The following is a 25,480-nucleotide window of genomic DNA, read 5'->3' as shown; positions in this document are numbered from 1 at the left end:
CGTCTGTACTATTACAACATACAAAACTACACTGACGGAGCTGTAGAATGGCATCGACAACAGCAAATCGATAAAAATTGGGCTTATCATATTTTTCCCATTTACTTTTCCTATGTGCATGAAAATATCGAATTGAAATCGATCTTTCGCATTTCTGCATTAAAATCACCATTTCCAACGCATTTCCGACGGAAAACTTTTACCATTCGAAATTTTCCGAATCTTCAGGATCTCTGAAAATCAGATAATGATAGACCGATTCTGAATATATACGAGTAGAAAATTATTTCCCTGTTCCTGTTCAGACATTTGCGATCCGGCAAATCTTTAGTGATTTCCAAAACCTTGAGGATAACTTGTGCTAAATATGTAACACATATTTAGTTATTTTCACCAAAATATGGACTTAAAATTGTAAAAAATTACCGTTTTAATGTACACGAGCTACATAAAATTCAGTCTCGGCGTTATAGCTATTACCGTGAGTTTCTTGAAAAGAAACCAGAAGCCAATCACCAACGTGTGCTACAAAATCGTTTCTTCTGGCGCAACTATTGTCGGGACGCGCTAGCAAGCGGCGTGGGACCACCCACTCTGGTAGCGACGCGCTGTTGCCGGATTGACCTACTTCAGGATTTTCGCGAGTCCACAGAAACATGAGGAAGGCTGAACTACTGCAGCTCCTTATGTTACACAAACCCCAGTTCCCCATATATCGAATAGACAAGCTTGCAGAAGAAGCGGGACATACGGTGGTCCGTCTCTCGCCTTATCATTGTATGAACAATGCAATCGAACTTATTTGGGCACAGGTCAAAGGGCTGGTAGCACAGAGGAACACTTTGCCACCTTTTACGCCGTCTAAAGTTTTGCAATTGACAGAACAGGCTATCGGGGATGTGACAGCAGATAGGTGGCGTTCGGCTATAGACCACACAAGGAAGATTATTTCCGAAGCATGGGAAAAGGAGGGAGTTGAAGAGCAGGAAATGGAAGATTTTGTAATTTCACTTGGGCGGGAAGACAGCAGTGACAGTAGTAGCTCAGATGAAGATATTCCTTTACTAACCAACAATGAAGATGATCTTGGAATAGCGCCACTGCAATGGTAGCCGGTAAGCAAAAACAACTGATTATTTAACTACTACTTCTGTTCTTTCATTCATTTATGTTTTTACATACTGGTAGCCTCAAAGCATTAATAACACATGTACCAAATGTATCATTAATGTTAAGGAAATCGAGCAATTGCCAAGCGTTTCGTTGTAATTTATTGAACTCTGTATTGCCAGAGTGTGTATTCTCATATAGCTCCCAAATTATCTCACTTCACAAACCCACATGTGCCTCCCCGATGGCACAGTGGTAGGGTAAGTGTTGTCGCCTTGTAATCAAGTAGTCCTGGGTTTGATACCCTGTCGAGGCACATAGTGGTTCGGATCCCACTTCCAACTGTAGGTCCATTCCAGATTAGCCGTAGTGTGCATAAAGTGGACTTTAAAACACCAACTCAATCAATCAATTCACACACAATTGATTTGTTCTTGATAAATTCTTCTCCGTATTACAGTAACTCACTCAGTTCTGTAAAATTCTGTTTTGGAGGTGAATTTTTGTAGGTTCCTCAAAATATAATTTAAAAACGTGTTAACGAAACGAAGTTGTACGTAATTTGTTTATACGTAATTTGACCTAATTTCCAAGAAATACATTTCATTTGTACGTTCTGAAGCTTCAACAATCGCGGCGTGACAAAGAAGGCAAAGAGAGGCGGCATGAAATCAAAGGAGAACGATTTGCCACAGTGTTGTTCATAACACAAGACGCATTTTCTTTTGTTGGTAATTGTGATAGGATACAACATAAGTAAAAAGATGCCGGTAGGTGATGCTTGCAATGTACCATAATAAAAACACAACAAAGGTTCTTTCAGTGAAGGTTTTCGGTTGCTGTGTAGAGCAGGAAGATAAAATGTTTCATGCTTGCCAGAATGCCCGAGCTTGCCAACAGCTGATTAGCCTGTCCGTGTGTTTGTGCGAACGTGGCAACGTAGAAACCCCCCAGCCACATGGCAACCAACGAGGAGACAGAATTTGGTCACGTTCTGCCGTTCTGCGTTCTGATTGCACGCCGCTTCTTAACGCGTCCGTACAGTAGTAACGAGGGTGGGATTAACAATGGGCTGTTCGACTTGGGACTCTCTTTCAACTTTACCAAAATATCGTTTGTACCAACCAGGACCCGTTGTTCGAGCCCTTGTTTTCTATTGTTGAAAACAATTGTAAATAAACAGGAATTTCAAGTGTTTTACAATAGCAGAAACAAACAACTGGAGGGTATAAATTTGGTTTTAAAGAAGAAGACATAATTGTTCACATGACAGAAATCTTGTATATAACGCAATTGCAGGACATGAAAAAGGTCTAGTAAACTTTCGTTTGTTTAACGTCTCTTCGAACTTTGCCAGTTATTCGCAAGAGATTCACCCAATTCTTTCGGTCACACGGGGACACGAATATGGAGTATATGTTGAGAAATGTTCTGCAATATGGAAATAATATGTAAAAATAACTAACATATGTAAAATATGAGCCAAAATCTAATATATGTACAAATATGGAAAGTAGAAACTGAATATTTCGAGTGTACATGCCATGATGCGCAATTTAGATAATATTAATTAGCTTTTTCACTCACTTTTTATGAGAGCCAGTGGATTTTCGAAGTATATTCTTAATATTTGAGTAGCTTTAAAGTTGACAAAAACTTAATTCTAGCGCATGGCGTTCAACTGCTTATGATGCAACTGTACTACATTCTCCATCGACAAGAAACTGAGAATATTTTTATATAAATATTGCGACATGCAAGTAATGGACAATTTAAGCTCATTTTACATGCTTTATACTTTAGTTTCAATACAACAACTATTTGGAAGATATTTCTGGGAGGGGTTGAAACCCCAAACTTTCCCTCTCGTCACGCCCATGGGAAGATGTATTGTCAGTGATTGCAATCATTACGTTAAAAGGAAGGCACTTTGTATGTCCTTCGTGAAAACACATTTGAAAATCGCTTAGAAACATTTGTGTTAGATATCTGAGTGTTGTAATGTTATGGGAAAAGAAAGGGACGGGGGGGATATAATCAAATCCGACATAGAAAATTTACTTTTTGTCAGGTATATTTGAGTCTTGTGGAGTAGGGGTTAATCTCCCCTGTTCCCACCGTGGTCATGATAACACAGCCCTGCATTTGGGGGGAAAAAAGTCGGATGATTTCAAGTCAACTCTGGAAGTATTTTGAACGCTGATTACGGAAATGACATCCTTTTTCACACGTCAGGATTTTTCACAATTTCACAATAAAAATTCTCACATTCGCTTTACATTACATCTTTTACTTAAGGAATCAAAATAAATTTATGCAATGGAAACGTAGGTTGTTTCCAAATCAATAAGTGATTCTGAAAGTATTTTCAGTGCTTATCACGCACATGACATCCATTTTCCCTCATCACGTCAGGATTTTCCTCTAGATCAAGATTTTTCTCCACGTTATTAAGTTCAATCAACTGACTACATTATAACATTGAGTTTTGGACATTTTGTGCTAAAGATTTTATGAGGAATTTCCAAAATGGAACTTAATCAAAGTTTACAATTTTCATGTCAATGTGTCTTATAAAGATGAAAGGTGGATTAAATGCTTACTGTTCTATGTGCATTGATAGTTCAAAATTGGAGGATTTGTATTGTAGAAAACCAATATTTTACCACCATCTAAACAGAGCCATCTATTGTGAAATGAAGGCAGTTAATATATTGCTGTTTTCTGAAAAAAACTGGATGTGATGGATAAAAATGGATTTCATTTTTGGAATCAGCATGCTGAAATTATTCAGAGACAACAGTTATCTGCGAGTCATCCAAACCCATGCAGGCTGGTGTAATCGCTAGTTCGTGGTAGCCGGTGAACTGTTTTCATATCCATATACGTTCCCAGTGGTGGCTTTTAAGTTTTTGCCTCTGCACTATGACCTCTTACTGCTAAGCCTTGTCTACCAAGAAAAAGTACTGTCCTTTTCTCTCCAACGTTGGCACCCAACCACCGCTACTGGTGGTACCCAGGCTTTATTCAAGGGACAAGCAGCACTTTCCCAGGGAGGGTAAGGGATAAATACTTCGAAATTGTGGTAATGTTTTTTTTTTATTTAATTGAAAATGGAATAACATTTATTTTACTTTTCTACGCAAAAAAAATATGGACCAAATATTTTTTTCACCATTCGTTTTCCTGAGTGAACTTCTACTGTCACCCTTGACCTTCGCTGGATACGCCCATGTTCACACGCAAAGCAAACTATCAATAACATAAATAATAATTCTGTAAACATGATTATCATATGATCTCTGTGTTGTCACGTATGAGAAATTAAAACATAATAATTCGTGTATTCTGTGTGGATGAGCACGATTTATTCCATGCTAATTTGGCAAGAGGAAATGGCATCAAATTGTATGTACAGTTTCACCTCGATAAAATGTAAATATCCTCGTAGTATTTCAGTAAATGATTGACTGAAATCAGAATATATTATCACTTTTTTATGATTCAACAATTACGTTTAATAAACACTTGTAAGCAAATTATTAACATTTCCCGCGCAACTTACTCAAAATGGTTGCATTACTTTCGGTGGCTCCTGCCACCATCCACACGGAAAATTGTTGTTTCACTGCCAGGCCGGTTTCCGGTTTGCGTTGGTTCCCTGCCTGCCGCTAGGGGCGCTGGTGTGGTTTGTTCGTATGCTACGTTTGCGGTTACCATTTGGTTTCAGTTGAACGGAAAAAAGAAATTTGCTTCTGTGTATTTTTTTTATGTGTTTCACCTACGTCACAAACTGTTGCATTGTGGGATCGAGCAGTCATGATTGTAGCGGGTTCTTGTAAACATTCCGAATTCAAGCGGGCTGGGGCAAGATTTCAACCTTGTTTATGATGGTATACCTTTTGCAATGTAGGTTGTTTAGGTCTAACAGGCACTCACGTTTATCCTAGAATTTTCCGAGAAAGAACAGAAGGTGCAAATCACGGCACAGAATTTTCCGATTGTTGATTAGAATACGCCGTCATGGCGAGAATAAATTGTGCCAACATTAATGAACAAAACAAACAGTACAGAGCGGTGGGGTGAACATTTCTTGTCAGGTAAGTTCATATATGACATTTCTCTGTGACTTTTAGTACAAATGGATTGAACTGGTGTTTTTTATCATACTTGAAAGTAGCGTTTCCTTGTTATTTTTTTATTTGAAAGAAAGGTGTTGATAAGTTTGACGATAAAAATGATAACATTCAAAGTTAAATTCATCTTGAAAATTGCACTCTTGTACTTGATTATTTCATTTCATTCATTAACACAAACTGTTATTAATTATTATCCTATTCATGAGAAAAGGTGCCGGTAGAAAGTTTTGCGTACTGTCAGAAAAAAGCACTGCTTGGTTAAAACATGTTAATGATATATCAAAGTACCTTAAATTGATTGATTTATTTTACTTCGTTTCTCTGCTATATTTGGCAAGTCGTTAAGATCAGTCATGCCCAGGCCGAGATTCGAATCCGGGAGCCCTAACATCGTAGTGCGTTGTGCTAACTACTCCGTCACTGAGGCCTGCATATCCCAAATTGTTAAGGCAAAGGAGTGAAATTACTGTTTTTGAACAACTCAACATTTCAAATTACTGCCCTTGAACAAACCTTAAAGGGAAACATATAAGATAATGGCTGAGTCTTGGAATTCTCAGTTAATCTGTACTCAAGGTCATCGATGATCACTATCTCCCTCCCCCCCCCGAACGGGAAACATAGGTTACTTACTGGATGCAAATATTTCAAGAAGAATCCGGACGACTAATAAATACGAAAACAAACTGATTCCATGTAGCTGGTTCAAGTAAATAAACACAGGTGAACTAGAGTTGGCGTTTTCGTTGCATTTTTATGCAATGTTACCGACATTTGACACAGTACTATGTGTCGCCCCTGTCAACACATGCTTTTTCAAGCAAAAAAAAAACTATTCAATCTGTATTGTATTAATCTATGTTGGAATCTTTTCTTTTAAAAATGTGTTATTGTTAATGTTACAATAGGTAATGAATTGTTTGACTTAATTCAGGAAAAATGATGAAACTATGGAAGTATTAAACAACTATGTAGTAACCATGGTAAATTGTAAACAAAATTATGATATAAAAGAGCTAGACTTTTGTAAGCCTACGGGACATTCTCCTGGTTGCCGAAAGGCTTATGGTTGAGGGGACGTTGGGTAATATCTTGCTTCAATCTTCGGATTGGCAGATGTACTTGTACTCCATTTGGCAGATATTCCACAAACCCAACTCTGAATAAGGCGTTCTCCTGCATCATCAAAAAGACCAGGGTTATAAACTTCGGTACAACTAATAGGTTTAGGCCTACAAGTTGTATCGGGTGAATTGTCTGTTTGAAAAGTGTTTGTATATCATCAGGAAGTTTAAATAAATCTTCGAGTAAAAGATCTTAATGATCTTTCATTTCAAACCTACATAGGTGATAATTAAAAATAAATCCTACACCACAGACCTCGCAAGGGCTTGATCCTACTAACCCTTAGAAGCCTTTGAGAAGTCCGATAAAAGGGTTGTAACCGACTAACATAAAGCCCTAAAGGCAGAAGGTGCGTGTCAACTAACAACAAACGCGCACTTGGCGCAGGTGTAACGAACGCTGAGTGGTTGTTATTTCCTTGCAGATGACAAGCTTTGCCGCAAACATGACGGCGGTGGGAATCCTGACGTTACATGAAATCCACCTAAATACCGCGTCTTTCATTCCCGAAACATGAACATACGCAATGCACTGAAGCGCTTTACACGAATTCCATGATATTAAAGAAAATAATTCGTCCATGTATTTACACAGAAAATTAACGCAACATCACGAAATGCAAATTCGCTTTTCATATACATATGAATGATAATTCTCTCTCCCACACCTCTCTCTGTTTCTCACTCGCTACTAACAAGATTTTCTCAAAACGTGAACTCTATCTCTGCTAAAATTAATTCAAACACGCCAGCCTCTCATCAGAAACCTCTGCGGCAAAAAGTACCTTGGTCCTCGTGTTTTCTTCCCCAGTTGATGAATTGATGTCTAAATATCAAATTATACGGCCTAGATGATTATAAAATTCAAGAAACTGTATTTGATTTTTACTGAAAGTGAAGTAAAAGGAAATTATAGGAGTCATCATTCCAATTAAATGTTATGCTTTTTTAGGGGGGTGGGTTGCCGCAATCATTGCTCTATTCAGGTGTAAACAAGAAGTGCATATCTTGGAAGCAACGCAATTATTTTGGAAGAAAAATTCACATCAGAGAGCAAGCACATGAAGCTCCTGCTCAACCGAATGGTTACCGCTCCTGCACTTGGAGCTGGCGGTCCTGGGTTCGATCTCTGATTGAGCTGCAAATTTTCAATGCTGATCCAGCATCGTCAAGGTAACTGGGGAGCTTTTTGAATCAATGGTAGTGGATGCCGGTCTCTAAAGCCTGAAAGCAGCAGCGCCAATTTCCGGGGGGGAGTGGTTACCACGGCACGTTACGGCCCCAGGCGTCGAGGGTTTGGAATCCTGGCATGAACATGGGTGTTCGTTATGAGTGTCTATTAAATCAATTGCATCATATAATTAGCGAAATAATGCATTGTAGCGTCTGAGATAACAACAACAATGCCAGCATACTCGCCATCAGTTACCATCAAAAACCATAAATTCCTGTCACGTACGTAAAAATGTCGCAACCTTAATCGCTGCCGTTGATATTTTTCATTTTCCAAGTCCAGTTTTATGAAATGATCTTGAAAATCTGTGGATCGAATTAACCTCTCGTGAACCGCAAGAGAATAGACATAGTTGATTGATTGAGTTGGTGTTTTAAGTCCACTATATTCACATATATGCTAATCGTGACTGGACCTACAGTTTAAAGGGGGATCCGAACAACTATGTGCCTCAACCGGGAATCGAACCCGGGTCCCCTGGATTACATCGGGGAGGCCTGAGAATAGACATAGAACTACTCTTTCTATGCCTTTATTTTATTGTGCATCCCCAATGGGCGCAGTGAGAACGTCGTCGCCTTGTAATCCGGTGGAGGCAGCACGGTGGTTCGGATCCCACTTTAAACTGCAGGTCCAGTCCCGATTAGCCTATATGTGAATAAAGTGGACTTTAAACAACAATTCAATCAATCGATCAAAACCTTAATGTTTGTGAAGCCTTAGCTCAAAGCAAGTCTGACATAGCAAACCTGAAATGTGTCCAAACGCCTGTGTAAAGCAAACCAACGTACTTTCCGTATTAGCGGGTTGCATATCCCACAGGTGTCTTGGAGAAAACATACTAGGAGACATGAACTTCAAAGTAAATTTTTTGCAGTCCACTCCTTCTGCACATGTAGCCCTAATCGAACCCACACCTCCGGACTGAAGTGCTACTCGCATTATTTCAATTTATAACAGCCCGTAAACGAACACTGTATTCTTTGACTACACACAAAAAACAAACGCACATCTGCAGACAAGGAGTTACTTTGTAGAACTTTGAGCGAAAAATGCAGGCTCGACAAGGAATCAAACCCGTGTCTCTGGCATTCCGTGCCATTGTTCTACCACTTTTTTTTTAATAAAAGGAATACCTCTATGCGGTAGTATTCCCCGTCATTCACGCATTTTCCCTACTTTCACTCATATCAATATTAATATTTTCTCGGTTTTTCTCATTACATACAAACAGAAACATCCATGTCCTAGCCGGGATTCGAACCCGGGACCTCTGGCATTGCAGCGCGCTGTGCTAACCACTCAGCCACAGAGGCCGACACCACTGAGCTACCAAGTCGGCCTGGCTTCGCTTGATTTTTTCTTCCGCTGTAATCGTCTCAGCTCAGTGGTATAGCAATCTAACGGAATGCCAGAGACCCGGGTTCGAGTCCTGGTCGAGCCTGCATTTTTTGCTGAAAGTTCTACGTAGTACATCTCCTGTATGTGCCAAATTTAATGAAGGAGTTACCTTGTTCCTTTTCAGTCATTTGCAAAGTTCCAATCCTAGGGTACAATGTTTCCCCACCTACCACTTTATTTTTTTTTCCAATTCTAGATCCTTCTATTGCTGTTCGTTACAATTGTGCCTTTATGCTAATGTACCTCAAATATTTCGTCGTTTAGATCGAACTATATTAAAGAGTAATACATTTTATCCACTCGGGGGCTTAGCAAAAGTTCCTGGTTCCAATCCCGGTCTGGGCATGGTGTTCTTCCTCAGTGTCCCGCATCAATTTCATACAGTTATCCTCATGGCAGAGAAGCGACGTGAAATAGCAAAAAATATATTATAATCATACATTTTGACAGTAACAGTGAATTAAGTAAAGATATTTTCAAGTGCACCTTTGCCTGCCTTGATTAATTGATTTGGTTAATTTTACTTCGCTCTTCTGCCAGTTTTGGCAAATCACGAAGATGAGGATGAATGATGATGTGTTGAAATTGATAACACTCACAAGGATACTCATGGCCAGGGCGTTATTCGAATCCAGTATCCCTGGCGTGGTCCCTGTACTAACCACACTGCAGCGGAGATCGGGTTGCCTACCTTAAACAGAAAATAATGGAAAGGAACTCTCCCTAAACTATTACAGTCCAGTCTGAAAATTTCATTGCTTTTCGGATGTAGTGATACCAACTTAAAATGCTCCAGTGATGCTTAGACCCACCCAATAATTTACTTCCTCTTATTATTATTATTATTATTATTATTATTATTATTATTGTCGTTACTGATTCACATGCTTCCTGTCCAAAGCCTACCGTATTGCTGACTCTTACTGCATCACTTAGCGTACAAGCAAATTGATGTTCATGTTTAAAACATATTTTCCGAAGAATATGTCTATAAATATTAAATTTGTAACACGATACACTTTGCAGAAACTTATAAAATTTAAAGGATTTCTGTTAATTACGTTACACTAAGTCCTTAATGATTGAAATTACGAAACTATTTCAAAATTACAGTGTTAGATATATCTATTTGATATTGGTTTATATCAAGGTGGATTGATTTTAATCAGGTTGATTTAAATTATTTTAAATAAATAATTTATAGTATATCGTGTGAAGTTCATACGAAAGGAAATGCAAAAACATATTTCCCTATATTTAAGATTCAGTAACTTATATAGACAAAAATAGCAAACATTTTGTGTAGAAAAATATACAAGTAGTAATCATGTTGAATCATATATAGTGTCATTATCATTAAACTGTAAATAAACATGGCAGCTGATATTTTTCAAACTACTATTTAAAAATTGCAGCTACAAAAACTATACAAATATTTAAGTTAATATTTTAAGTTACAGAGTACATCCAGAATGTTTTATTCTCATTCTTATTGAAATTATTATTGTTTCATTAACACAATCAACGAACATTTCCATAGGTACAAGTACAGTATCAGAAAGAGGAAAATGTATATTTACATAAAAAAATGTATTTGCTTTAATCAAACTGTTCAAATATTTTACAGGGCCGTTTACTAGAAAAAATCCTTTCTATTAAAAACATACATCTATGTGCATGGTTCCAATAACCACACAAGTAATTTTAAGCTGTCTCTTTTTAAAAATGGATTTAATTAAAAGAAAATATGATTCTTTTAATAAAAATCATGGTTTTTATCCACCCTGGTCAGTATTATGTATACTATTCGTGTTGATATGGATATTCTAAACAATAATGGTCCATGTGAGTATTTTTGCACTGTGTTATTTTTTGTTTAAAATTACGTCTTTGCGTAGCGTCCACCGTATGTTTTTTTTTTTTTCAAATGTTTTGTTCCACTGATATTATGTATTTACTCACATGATCATATTTCTGATTGATAGAACAAATGCCTCGTGTTTCAACAACGAAACCTGCATCGTGTTCTGCAGTTCTCGATAAAAGAGTCACAATATTTCTCCATGTCAATTTCACGGAACATTGTTTTCCATCACTCATGCTCCATCAAACGGAAAAGAGGAAACGAATTTATCAAAACTCGAGCCCGCATTCGTTCCAGAATCGATTTGCCGAAAACAATTCTTCTTAATTTCCTTTCTGGTTGTGTTCAGTTGATTACGTGACTCTGAAACCTATGAATTTTAGGTATTTTCTTCTTAGTATAACATTCTTCTACCGAGTTCTTATTTTATAAGTATTATTTTCTTCCATAAGTGCGGCCTACCCGATGGCGCAGTGGTTGCGTCGTCGCCTTGTAATCAAGGGGTCCCTGGTTCGATACCCGGTGGAGGCACAAGTGGATCGGATTCCACTTTAAACTGTAGGTCCAGTCCCGATTAGTCTTACTGTGCATAAAGTGGACTTAAAACCCCTACTCAACAACCAACTCTTCCATAAGTGTATTTTTTCTATTCTTTTCAAAGAATTTGTTTAACGTATTATAAGAATGTTTGAGTACAAGGAAGTTAACAGTTGAAGTTGAAGAAATATTCATATCTTAAGTAATTCTATCATGCACACTTCTTTTTCCTGGCATTTACGATTTATTAGAATTATAGAAATTGTACGAACATTAGGTACTTTTGAAAGTTTTCTTACCATATTAAGATATTTTTGAGGGTTATTATTTTTTTGTTGTATTATGCTTTATATCCGGACATCACTTAAGATATATATTTATTAAAAGCTGTAGATATTTCTTTTAAATAATGTTTTAGTTATGTTTTGACCCTACTTTTAGGCAAAAATAGGCTAATCGGGACTTACAGTTTAAAGTGGAATCCCAACAACTATGTACCTCTACTGGGTATCGAACTTGGAACCTTACTATTAGTAAGTACGTGCAGTGGCACTCACGAGACACCGAGCTGGTTAACTGCTCCAAAGACGGAAGAAGATGGATTGTCATCTCAACGGTGGCGGAGGCAGAAAATCCAGAGGAGTAACACCTCTCTAAAAAAAACCTTTGTCCATCTGGCTCCAGATGGTAGCACCTAGTAAGGGCCCCTGGCCAGGATAACGGCGAAGTCCCCAGCGGCAGGTGCGGAGGACAATGGGTCACTACATTCCCAAGTGGTTAAAATTGGGAAAACCACTGCCTAGTGGCGAGAAGGGACCCTCAGAAGACTAAGGGAGAAATCCGCGACAGAAAACCAGCTATGGCATTGAGGCTGAAAGGAATGAAAAACCAAATCCCTGGGCTAATCACTCGCATAGGGGTAGATGATGATTCAGAGAAGAAATGAATGCCTCGCAAACCCCGGACAGGTCTCACAAAGACGACAACGCAAGAATAAGGACATGAGAATATGCACCTGGAATATCAAAATATTAAATGGTATATAGAAGTAGAAATGATCAAGGAAATGGAGAGATAGAAAATGAAAATACTTGGAAATATCGAAGTAAAGAAGAAAGGAAATGGTGGGAAAATGCTTGAAGGAGGAAATGTATTGATATATTCAGGAGTACCAGTTGGAAACAGAGCAAAAGAGAGAGTAGGAATTATAGTAACAGAAGAAATTGACTCAAGAGTAATCAGCTGGGATTGAGTTGAATTCAAGAATAATAAATCTAGAAATAGGCTTAGAAGAAAAGATTACACTGATTCAAGTATATGCACCAACCGAAGATTCTAATATGAGAGACAAGAAAAAATTCTACACAGAATTACAATCAAAAGTGGAAAAAGCAGAAAGAGGAGGAAGAAAAGATATAATTATTGGTGACTTATACGGAAGAGTGGGAAATTTTCACTTCAGTGGATTCGGAACAGTAGGAAAGTATGGAGGAGAAATTATTAAAAACGGAAATGAACAGAGAATCATAGATTTTTGCATAGAGAACGCAATGCTGATAGGAAACTCCTTCTACAAACATAAAAACAATACATCAAATAAGGTTTGAAGGCAAGGGAAGAAATGCCAAATGCATCAGAGATTATATACTCACAACAAATAAGACAACATATCCGAGACATAAAAGTAATAAGAGGAGCAGAACTTTGAACAGACCACAGGCTGCTGGTAGCAGAAACACGGTTTTACACAGGGATGAAGAAGGAAAATAAGAAGACCTATTACAAAATAAAAACAGAATAGTTGAAGAAAAAAGAGAAAAAACAAGAATATCAGAATAAAGTAGGAGAACGACTAAATCAAGAAACATTTGAAGATGAAGATGTGGAGGAAATGTGGCAAAATATCAAAGATATAATACTCAATTCAGCGGAAGAGGTATGTAGGAAGAAAATAGTAAATACAGGAAGGTAAAGAACAAGATGGTGGAATGAAGAGGTGAAAAAGTCCGTACAGGAGAAGAAAAAAGCATGGAAGAAGTATATTAATACAAGAAGACATGAAGACCAATTAGATTATCTAGAAAAAAGAAACACAGCTACAAGAATAGTGAGAGCAGCAAAGAGGAAAACATGGGAAGAATTTGGAGAAGAAGTGGAATCACAATACAAAGAGAAAGAAAATGCTTCATAATAAAAGGAATAAGAGAAAAAGTAGGAAGAAAAATAAGAAGTGTAAGAAACAAAGAAAATATTTTGGAAATGCGAATTGAAAATGTGTGAAAACATGGAAAAAATACTTTGAAACTAAATTTGAAAAGGATGACATAGGAACAGCAGACGGGAGGATTAGAAAACATAATAGACAAAAACAGGAAGAGTAGAAGAATAATACAAGAGCACGATAAGGAAGAGAATGGGAATGGAATAGGCGAGCTAGTAAAGAAAATTGAAATAGGACAAGTATATGAAGCAGTGAAGAGAGTAAGAAATGGAAAGGCAGCAGGAATAGATGAAATAGCTCCAGAATATATAAAATATGGAGGAAATACACTCTTGGAGGCAATGACTAAACTGTATCAGATGGTCTGGAGAGAAAGAAATTACCAGTAGAATGGAAAATAACATTATTATTATACCACTGTATAAGAAAGGAGACTCGACGAACTGTGAGAACTATCGTGCAATATGTCTGTCCACCGTGGAGAAATGAGATAGAAAAGGATATGGAAGAGAAGAAGAACAGGCTGCTTTTCGTTCTGGTAGACAAACACAATATCACGTATATTCCATCCGAACAATATGTGATACTTAGAAACAGGAAAGAATATCTAAAGGCTGCTTTTGACTCTGTACACAGAGAAGAAATATGGACAATATTAGAGAAAAGAAAAATCCCAGGAAAACTCATTCGAGTAATAAAATCAACATATAAACGAGTAGGAGGAATAGTAAGTTTGGATGGAAAGATTTCAGACAGATTTAAGATGGAGAAAGGAGTGAAACAGGGAGATAGCTTGAGCCCGCTACTATTTATTGCATATATGCATGAAGTTCTAAAGAGAAGAACAGCAAGAACAAAAGTGGGTAATTGGAATATGAGACCGATACATTGCCAAGCATTAGTATATGCAGATGACATAATACTAATAGCAGATACAGAGAACAAGCTACGAGAAGCGGTTACAGAATGGGCAGACTTGCTAAAGGCTAAAATAATGACTGTTAATGCAAATAAGAGCAAAGTGATGCAAATAGGAAGAACGGAAGGGTAATAGAAAGAATACATATAATATGCGATGGAATAGAACTGGAGCAGGCAGAAAGATACGAGTACCTGGGAATCATAAACCAGACAGAGAGAATAGAAGAGGAAGTGATGAATAGAGTAAGGAAATATAATAATGCATACTACCAACTAAGCCAGACCATTTTTGGAGAAAGGGAAATAAACACCAAAACTAAATTACAAGTGTATTAGTCAGAAGTGGAACCAATTCCTGTACGGAAGTGAAAGCTGGCTAGTAAGAGGAAAAGATTGATTGATTTAGTTTATTTTACTTCGGGTTTTGTGCCTCTTGGCTAATTTGCGAAGATGGGGATGAGTAATGATATGATGAAATTGATGAATGGACATTCACAAACAACCATTTCCGAGCGGGATTCCAACCCGGAACCCTTGGCGTCGCAGCGCCATGTGCTAAAAACAAGAGAAAAAGAAGTAAGACAAATAACGACAGTTGAGATGAAATGCTTCCGCAGAATAATTGGTAAAACGAGAAGAGATAGACTACGTAATGAAAGAATCAGAGAAGAATTAAATCAGAAGCCAGTGGAAAAAAAACTGACACAAAGCCAATTAAAATGGTTCGGACATGTGGTAAGTATGGACGAAGATAGAAGAGCAAAACAATTTATGGAATATAGAACAGAGGGAAGAAGAACAAGAGGTAGACCCCCGCAAGACATTCGAAAAAGAAATAGAAGAATTGGACAAAAGAAAGGAAAAGGAATAAGAGAATTGAAGAGGATGGCAAAGGAACGGGAGAGATGGAAGGAGTGGATAGAGGCAACCCCGACGCAATGAGGCAAAAGAGGAAAGAGGAAGAAGAAGAACTATTTTTGCGGTATTCTACTTTTTATCCGGACATCACTTAATATATATTTGAATGGCTTATTGCAGAAAGGGACCTGAGTCACTTTTGCACAATTCTGAGAAAAACAATGAAAAATCGTATAATATTAATAATGTAAGAAAGAAATGTGCCGTTGTTGGCTCAAATATTCAACATAATGAATAGTTAATTTTGCAACCCTCAATGCACCCCCCTGAAGTATGCTGCTAGACACAGTGGAGATGAAAAAATTAACTCCGATACCTCAAAAATGTGACTCAGGTCCCTTTCTGCAATAAGCCATTCATTTATTAAAAGCTGTAGATATTTTTCAACAATAATGTTTTAGTTATGGTTTGATTATACTTTTAGGCACAAATAGGCTAATCGGGACTGGACTTACAGTTTAAAGTTGGATCTCAACAACTATGTACCTCTACCGGGTATCGAACTCGGGACCTCTTGATTACAAGGAAGATACATATCAGTATTTTCATTTCATTTTAACCAATAGTACAGTTAAGTTATAAATCTGGAAGTTATTGATTTATAATAGAAATAACTATGATAGTAACTATTCTCAGACTAGAGAATGTGTTCTTCTCTTGGTTGGTAACAGAGGAACTATAGTATTCCCTGAGGATGAAAATCCATAGAAGGGAAACCCATTGCCTCCTATAATTCAACATTCTTTACCGAAAACAAAGTGAAATGTGGAAAAAATGAATTTGAAAACAGTAATCTACCAACAATATCTGCGATGGGTGTTTATCAAAAGAAAGAATCGCGCAGTCATTGCTAAAAGATGTTAATTTCATTTTGTTTAAAATGTTTAATATCATTGTATATAATATACAATAAACGCATGAATACCAAGGTGGTCAGATCTCACAGGCATAGCCTACTATGAATAGAATAATGAGGTGCAATAAATTTGCCTGGCCTAACTTTCTCTCTAGATCAATGGTTTTGTTGATCCAATGTTACTTACACACACACGCACATTCACACATCCAAACTGATATGATATGATTCTGTGCTTTTCATATTCATGTATTACATTGGCTTCCACAGAGAAATAATAAGTTTATAGATACCATATTTCCCGAGAGAGATGAATATGAATTTTATTTTGTATTTTGTACTTATGCATTTTCATCTAAAGAGAAGTTTCAAAGCATTATTACCTGAAAGCCTGGGCTTTCAAAAGGGAGGATCAACGATTGCAAAAATGTAGAAGAACTCAGACCACATATATTGTGCTGTGTTACTTTTAAATTTACGCAAAGCCGCAGTTATCCTCAAACTTGAAAGAACGACTTCACAAAACCTGTGGTCTGAATTCTTCTGTATTTTTGCAATCGTTGAACCTCCCTTTTGAAACTTGCAGAAAAACCAGGAGGAATACGTTGTCGTAGCGACTGAAACCAATGTATTAGTTTTTAATGTGTCATCTTTCACTTTGTACGTGTGTCTCCAATTTCTTTAGCTTCCTGGTGACCTTGGAAAAGTATATCTAACTACTCACAACGAATCCTTTGTAGAATATACTCCTTCATAGTAAGTATATGGTACTCTTATATTAAAACACATATACAATCGTAAGCGAATTTCGGAATTTGAAACAGACGTACCTTTACGTAAAAAAGTCCTTTGTACGTCACGTTTTTTTTCATTGTGATTTTTCAACTTTATTTTGCTTTCGGATATTTCTTACACTAATGGATGTTAGCTTTCTGGTGGGCGTAAAAAAATATTGCTAGTTTTGTCGTGTTCGGTGCGGAATTACTTCAAATATATGCGAATAGATTGGGCATACCTTGAAAGATGAAAACGTTGTAATTTTAAAACTTTAGCCGAGGGATAAATCGTGTAACATTCAGTTATACTTTTTGAATAGAATTCTGGCCATCTGCATGGGTTCGCATACATAATAATTTTCTACATGTTCATTTAATTATATTCGCCTAACGTTTGAAACCATTTTCCATCATTAACAATCTTAATAATGAATCTAGAATGTTCACAATTTCTATTTTCCAGAGAAATGTAATTAACAAAGAGTATAATTATAATGCAATTGCAAAAAAGGCTCACCAAAACAGGCACATCATTATACTATGTGACAACGTAATTAGACACGCACATATATATCTGACAGAAATAACAACAATATCCAGAGTAAAAAGATTGTAACGAACCTGAAAGTTTAAGATTTTATATTTGTAAGAAGTTAAGATTTTTAAAATGTTTGTTACTTCAAATAATGTGCAAGTTGTAACAGACAATTATAGTTAGACTGATACAGTTGTAGTTGGAACTTTTATATATGTTTATAAATACGTCAAAATCTGTTCGTGTTGACGTCACTTTCTAATCTCGGCCGAGGAAGTGAACCCACCTGAATGTTCCTCACCTGACGACAGACTGAGTTTGAAAGACAGGTGAAGGTGAAGAATAATAAGAACTTGGAAACGGAGAGAATTGAAGTATAGATTTTGGTTTTCGAGTTTTCTTCTTGCCGATAAGTTCAAAGTAAGCAATTAATTATGTAATTTGACTTTCGTTATATGCGAGTGAATTGCCCAACGTTAGTATTGAATGTTTTAGTGTTTTATTTGTAAGTGATTAGGAAATATAAGCGATTATAAAACTGTGTTTAACTTTGAAAAGAATGTTGTGTTTTCTTTTCTACCCAGTAAGCCCTGATGAGTGATAAAAGCGTCTCATGTTCCCGACAAAAGTAGCAGCGAACTAACTTTGTGACGACTGGCACACCAACGTGGAGGCCGAGTGCATAGTTATTTTGGCACACCAACGTGGGGGCCGAGTGCATAGTTATTTTGTTACAATCGTGAGAGCTCGAGTGTAAATTATTATAGCAATTATAACGTGATACCCGATTTAGTGCATACTGAAAGTGTTCGTCCATAGAATTCACGAAGGTGATAGTGAAAGTCCTTGGAATTCACGAAGGTAAAAGTGTGATAGTGAAGTGAAGGTATTAACTGGTAAGAGCCATAGACGGTGTTGTAGAATGGAGAAAGACGCGACAGGAATGAATCTGTGAAGCAGAGGAAGAAGGACAATGGATGCAGACACCAAGTTTGGATGCTGTGACGATCTTGCCAATGACAGGGAATTCTTCCAGTGTTGCCAATGTTTGCAGAGGTTTCATAGTAGTTGTGATGGGCAGGAATTAACGTTGGCATCAAATGCACATCATGCTTGTCAGCACCAGAAACAGAACCAGAAGCGAGCGTTCCTACCAAACCCTCTTCAGATCACTGGCTACTTGATTGGTTGATGAAAGATAAAGCAGAGCGAAACCAGAAAGAAAAAGAGGATGAAGACCGTAGACAGAAGGATGAGTAGCGTAGACAGAAGGATGAGGAGCGTAGACGGAAGGAAAGGATAGAGGAGGAGAAACAGCGTAAGAAAGAGATGGGTCAGATAGAGAAAGTTCGAAAGAAGGAGATGATGGAGTTTAAACTCATAGTTGAGTCTATAGAAGAAAAGAGAAGGAAAGAGAAAGAAGAGGAAGAAGAAAAGAGAAAGAAAGAGAAAGAAGAGGAAGAAGAAAGAAGGAAAGCGAAAGAGGATGAAGAAGAAAATAGAAGGAAAGAGAAAGAGGAGGAAGAAGAAAATAGAAGGAAAGAGAAAGAGGAGGAAGAAGACAAGAGAAGGAAAGAGAAAGAGAAGGAAGAGGAAAGGAGAAAAAAGGGAAAAGAAGAGGAAGAAGAAAAGAGAAGGAAAGAGAAAGAGATGAAGAAGAAAAGAGAAGGAAAGAGAAAGATCCATAATTTACAGATTTGAACAGAAACCTCTTCCTGGAAGAATAAAGAATATCCTAAGAATAAAGAGGCTGCAGGCAATAAAAGTTTTATGATCCGGAATACCCAGACGGATTCAGAGAGTCGAGGAGGAAATTCACGACCTCGAAGATTCAACAGAGGATTAGGCAGGAGAGGTTTCAACCAAGATCAAAACCAAAGACAAAGAAATTTCTACAGACCTCGTCCAGAACAAGAGAGGAACTCTCAAGACGGATGGCGTTACCAAGAACGACGTAGCTCTAGTCCGCCTAGACAGTACTCTCCACGACGTAGAGGTGACAATTGTGGTTCTTTCTCACCAACACATGACGTTGCCTCAGAGCAGGAAGAAGCAGTGGAGGTTACTAGAGAGTTTCTGCACAACCAGCGATCCCAATCATGTCAAACAAACGTCGACCTTTTCTAAGTGCCTCCTCTTCGTTTAGGCAAGTAAACTCGAAGGGACGAAAAATACAAGAATAATATGTAGATTATTTTTGCTGACCGAAAATGTATCTTCAGGCAGTCAAGTGAAAAAATAAATTCCGAATGTAAAACTGGTATATTTTCCGGAAGACTCATGAAGAGAGTGTTAGTTGGTAGACAAGTAGAACTGGAAATCGGTGGTCTGAATTTTAGCACCAAAGTATTCATTTAAGAAGGATTTGTTCTGACTTCCTCTGGCGTATGCTTTCTCTGAAAACTGCACCAGACAGAAATAAGTATTAAGAAGAATGCAGATTGATATGTTGTTTGTTACCACTCCTGATCAACTCAAGGAGGATTTTCCAGATATATATTTAGTGCGGTACATCCGAAAGGTCCAGGATGAGGATAGAATCGGGATGTATAAATCCGTAGACCTCTCAGAGAAGGTCCATATAGTTAATATTTGGATTGATTCCTATAAGCAGGAGTTATTATATTGCTGGTGTGGAATTTAAAGGCATTATTCTAGAAGCACAGAAGCAAGAAGAGTGTTGAGTTTGAAGTGCTATTGGAAAGTACTGTTTCAGTTCATTGATTATCGAACCCTATACCGTTTTCTACAAAGTCTTTCTGGAGAAGAAACTAGATATATGGAAGCCTGCTGTTCTATTAAACCATCATGGAATAAATCATTGCCTGAATTCACTGTTTATTGGCTGATTAACTATCCTGGATTGTATTCTGTTTTGGATACTACAAACTACGTTCCTTCTGAGTTCTTGTCGAATGAAGAGAAGCATTGGTTGGAGAAGTTAACTTAGTGCCAAGATAATTTCTGTATTTAAAGTTTCATGGTATACTCAATTTTTTTTTCAGAACTTGTAAATTACAATTTCTTCAAAATTTTCCCCCGGACGATGGGCAATTGTAACGAACCTTAGAGTTTAAGATTTTATATTTGTAAGAAGTTAAGATTTTTAAAATGTTTGTTACTTCAAATAATGTGCAAGTTGTAACAGACAATTATAGTTAGACTGATACAGTTGTAGTTGGAACTTTTATATATGTTTATAAATACGTCAAAATCTGTTCGTGTTGACGTCACTTTCTAATCTCGGCCGAGGAAGTGAACCCACCTGAATGTTCCTCACCTGACGACAGACTGAGTTTGAAAGACAGGTGAAGGTGAAGAATAATAAGAACTTGGAAACGGAGAGAATTGAAGTATAGATTTTGGTTTTCGATTTTTCTTCTTGTCGATAAGTTCAAAGTAAACAATTAATTATGTAATTTGACTTTCGTTATATGCGAGTGAATTGCCCAACGTTAGTATTGAATGTTTTAGTGTTTTATTTGTAAGTGATTAGGAAATATAAGCGATTATAAAACTGTGTTTAACTTTGAAAATAATGTTGTGTTTTCTTTTCTACCCAGTAAGCCCTGATGAGTGATAAAAGCGTCTCATGTTCCCGACAAAAGTAGCAGCGAACTAACTTTGTGACGACTGGTGTACAACCGGGGGACGTTGCAAGATAATATTATTAACTCTTCAGCTACCTGATGCATAATGTTACAAAATCATCTTTCGACTGATTAAATCCCAGAGCGCCATTTAATGTATTGTAGGGAGTTTGTAGCCTATAGGGAAGAGACCTATATTCTAAGGATAGCTTCAGAACTGTACGCGTATTGTGGCAATTTCTGCTGGCACGTGGGACCATGAGTTTAGTAGTGAGGAGTTGTGCTCTAATGATTCTGAAAAGAAATCTCAGATCAGAAACCTGAACGAGAGGAGAGAAGTCGTTTGTTTGAAAATTCAATAGATTTTCATATTTCGAAAGACTTGCAAGCTCAGGGCATCTACGTATGCTTAACTATTCTGTTGAAGAAATTTACTGTTTGTCTCTTCTCTTTATATAGTTTTCACAAGTCATGGCCAAAATACCTAATACAAAAACCCAAGACGGATTGATTCAAATCAACATTTAAATCAGGTGATTTTCTTTAAAAAAAATCACTAATTTAAATCACTTTAAATAAATAGTTTATAGAATAATGTATCACTTTTGTTGAAAGTAAGAAAGGAAACAAAATATATGTACTGATGGGGAGAAGCTCATATGAAAGGAACTGTAAACACACTTCCATTTCTTTTGATTTAAGATTTAATAATTTTATAGGCACAAAGAGCAAACATTTTTTGTAGAAAAATATACAAAATTCTAATAGTCTCATCATAATTAAACTGTAAAAAAAAACATGGAAGCTCATATTTTTCAAACTGTCATTAAAAATTGCCATAATCCAGCTAAAAAGACTATAAAAATATTTGAGTTCATATTTTAAGTTACAATTGCAGAGTACGTCCAGAATGTTTTATTTTCACTGGAAGAAAAGTTACTGAGATTATGTATTATAGTTTCATTAACACACACAACAAACATTTCGATAGTAGGTTCATGTACATAGTATCAGAAACACAAAAATGTATATTTATCGTACATTAATGTTTTATTTGCTTTAATCAAACTGTTCAAATATTTTACAGGACATTTTACTAGAAAAAGCCTTTCATAAAAAACATATATCTATATGTATGGTGCCAATAACCTTACAAGCAATTATAAGGGTGTTCTTTTATATCAAAAATCGATTTAAATAAGAAAATCAGATTTAAATAAAAAATCATAAAAAAATGATTTTTATCCACCCTGTAAAAACCATACTCAAGAATGGGTAAAATGAATTGCGATTACCGGGTACATTTCAGCACTGGGAAACATTTTCGGGGTTACTCCAGTTTTGGAGAGCCATAGATAGTACTATATTTAGTTCACAGCTAAACTTACATTGTGTAGGTGAAAGGTATGGAGAAGATGGCCATTGTGACGTCAGACACCGCAAGATTGATCAAGAAGGCTCGAAGATCTCCGGAAGATCTGGAAAAGTAATTTGTTGAAAGAGTCATCAGTCATTTATAGCATGGTAAATATTACAGTACTCTAAAGTCCAGATTTGTACGTAATTAATATTTAGTCTCATAAAAACCCTAAATATCAACAATTTCCACTAATAGATCTCTTGTACTATTTTTTACATAGTTTTATGTATTTCAATTGGTCCTTTACATTTTTGCTGTGACTTACCTTCATACACTAGGACTTTTCCTAATTAAAGTTCTTACAAACTTTTAAAATTACTCGTAAATAGCTTTGGTAACAAATCAGATGACACAGAGGGAAAAGATGAGGTAAGTAATTCGATCTCTGTCTGTCCTATAAGGTACTAAGAAAAACCTCTCAAATTTATCTCAGAATGTCGGCCAACACAAATTCCTCCTCCCATAGGATATTATGAATTATAATGCTTACTATGTACGAATCATAAGCCAAGTGATTTGGCATCTGGAAAGTTGGTTAATGATACGTAGGCTAAAACGGAGGGGGCGAAAGAAAATTACTTGCACACATAGACATACATAGACACACATAGACACACAAACACACAAAGATATATATATATATATATATATATATATATATATATATATATATATATATATATATGCGCTTGCACACACACGCACAAACACACACCACCTTCACCCCCACACAGTTTGGTATTTGTAAAGTTTCCACTGAGGGAAAATTTCAGCAAAATTTTTGATGCTTCAGGATATTGTTCAATCCACATACAGTGTGTCCAAAATAGTGTTTACACTCTTTGAACGTTAATAATGGGAACACTAATAACAGCAAGTATGGACTTTTTTGCGTGTCACATATCTTAAAATTATAGATGTTCATTGGCAGCAATGGTGTAGAAGAGATCGACAAATCAACAAACAGCAGACATGGTTTCCACAGGAAGGGAAGCACAGGTAGTATCAATCGTATGTTTCATGTCATCCAGTGACCATGGCTTTGTGGGGTACATGTCATTCTATTACATTGCTCAAAAGAAAAATTGCTCACCTCTGCTACTTTGCTACTAATGCCTACCGCCTGGTGGGCTGTGATCGAACTAAAAACAACAGAAGACCTACACACGCTCAGACACACACTCAATGTAGATATTGCAGCTTCAAATACAACAAGTCCATCAAGTTATCTTTAATAGTTTCTCTGTTATTAACATTGAAAGAGTGTAAATACTATTTTTAAACACTCTCTATGTACCCTCGAGGGCTAAAGGGAGGAAGGGAGGAATGCAGGATCCAGAAAGGGGAATTCCTCAAACCCTTCAAATACCCCCCCCCACACACACACACACGCACACACACGTATAATATGTAATAATACAGCCTGTTGTTGCAACAAGATGTTAATTTGGGGACTGGAAGCAAATGAAATATCTCCTGAGAAATATGGCTGGTGTTCATGGTGTTGCAACACTTGAACTGCCTTGTTCCCACAGTGAATATAATCCAATGAAACTTTAGCAATTTGTGCCGATCTCTCGAGGCTCAATAGGGTTTCGTGTCCTTGCCTGCAGTAACGTAACAGTTCGGGATTCGTTCCGGAGGGGGACTTTGAATAACGCTGATTGGTTGCTTTAATGCAGATTCCTCGATCGACGTGTCTCTGATTAACATGTCCCTCGAGGACCTAACAGCCAGTTGTGGAACCTTGTTCTGGAGGAATGTGAATCTAAAATCCATTTGGAAAATTGAATTTCGCAACACGATTTGTCGAATGAGCCGCTTCCCTATTGAAATTACGAGGAGGGATGACTGTGTTCTGTTCTCAAGTGGTCTTCGCCAATGGTCCCATGTTGTATGCCTCCGTATGAAATTACTAAACATCCACTCCAAACTTATATTGAATGCATCTCTAGCGTGCTTTAGGATGTCGGAAACGGTTTCAAGAGTAAAGCATAAGATTTACCGGTACTTTATTTTAGCGGATTTTAGTACTTGAACGTCTCAGGAGAGACAGGTGTCTCGTGTAACTTGAAAAGCTGAATGTATGCTTGTGCAGCATGTCATGCCGCTACTACGTATATGAAATTGTGCTGTCGATTTAAGTGTCCGGCACATCCGTCTCATATGTGCCGATTATTATTCCCTCACACAAGCTTTTACATTTGCAACGATTTATAAGGCATGTCGGGAAACGATGACAATGTTTTAACTAATGTTTTAGCTTTGTGAGAACAGCATGCCTGTCCACTATCTCTGAGGATGTTTTCATTGTATCCTTACCTTTTTTAATGTGTTGTGCTTGTCTTGTCTTCTATTACAACCTTTCATTTTTAACCTTTCAATTGCAACCTTTCTCAAGGGGCCTTTTACACCCCTATTTAAAATCTCAGGTAAGGATTTTAGATAAGGATATTCTCCGAATGCACAAAAGGCTTAAGAATGGCCAAATGTGCCGACGTAGCAAAAAATAATAATTCATCATCACTAAGTGACATATGATGTCACGTGTGGCTTGCCACTTCGGTGTGAAATCCCAGATATGAACTCCAGATTTCCATATCGTTCTTTTCACGGTAGCATAGTAGTAACAGTGGTGAATTTACTGTGCACGAGGACCATTGCTCTACTGCCTGTTCCTTATGAACAGAGGTGTCACTAGATGGATGTGAGGTCTCGAACATATAATGTGCAAACAGTCTACAACCAAAAGTATGTGCAATTTCTTTTTACTCAAGACTGTGGAACGAATGACCACATTTTCATATTACTATATTTCATAAACGTCTGTTTAC

The 25,480-nt window shown here is 37.0% G+C and overlaps 1 protein-coding gene across 1 annotated transcript in view; it reads right to left on the bottom strand.

Moving 5' to 3' along the window:
* The window catches only part of LOC145995068 (allatostatin-A receptor-like), a 153,612-nt gene that overhangs the window by 106,193 nt on the left and 21,939 nt on the right, over nucleotides 1-25,480 (bottom strand). Inside the window, exon 3 of the mRNA XM_083131600.1 lies at nucleotides 22,615-22,704. Coding sequence (XP_082987726.1) covers nucleotides 22,615-22,704 — 90 coding nt within the window. The remainder of the gene's footprint in view (nucleotides 1-22,614; nucleotides 22,705-25,480) is intronic.

Source organism: Lepisma saccharinum, chromosome 11 (genome assembly GCF_977018435.1).
Source record: "Lepisma saccharinum chromosome 11, izLepSacc3.1, whole genome shotgun sequence".
In the NCBI taxonomy this organism is placed as follows: domain Eukaryota; kingdom Metazoa; phylum Arthropoda; class Insecta; order Zygentoma; family Lepismatidae; genus Lepisma; species Lepisma saccharinum.
This window is presented reverse-complemented; position numbering and strand designations above follow the sequence as displayed.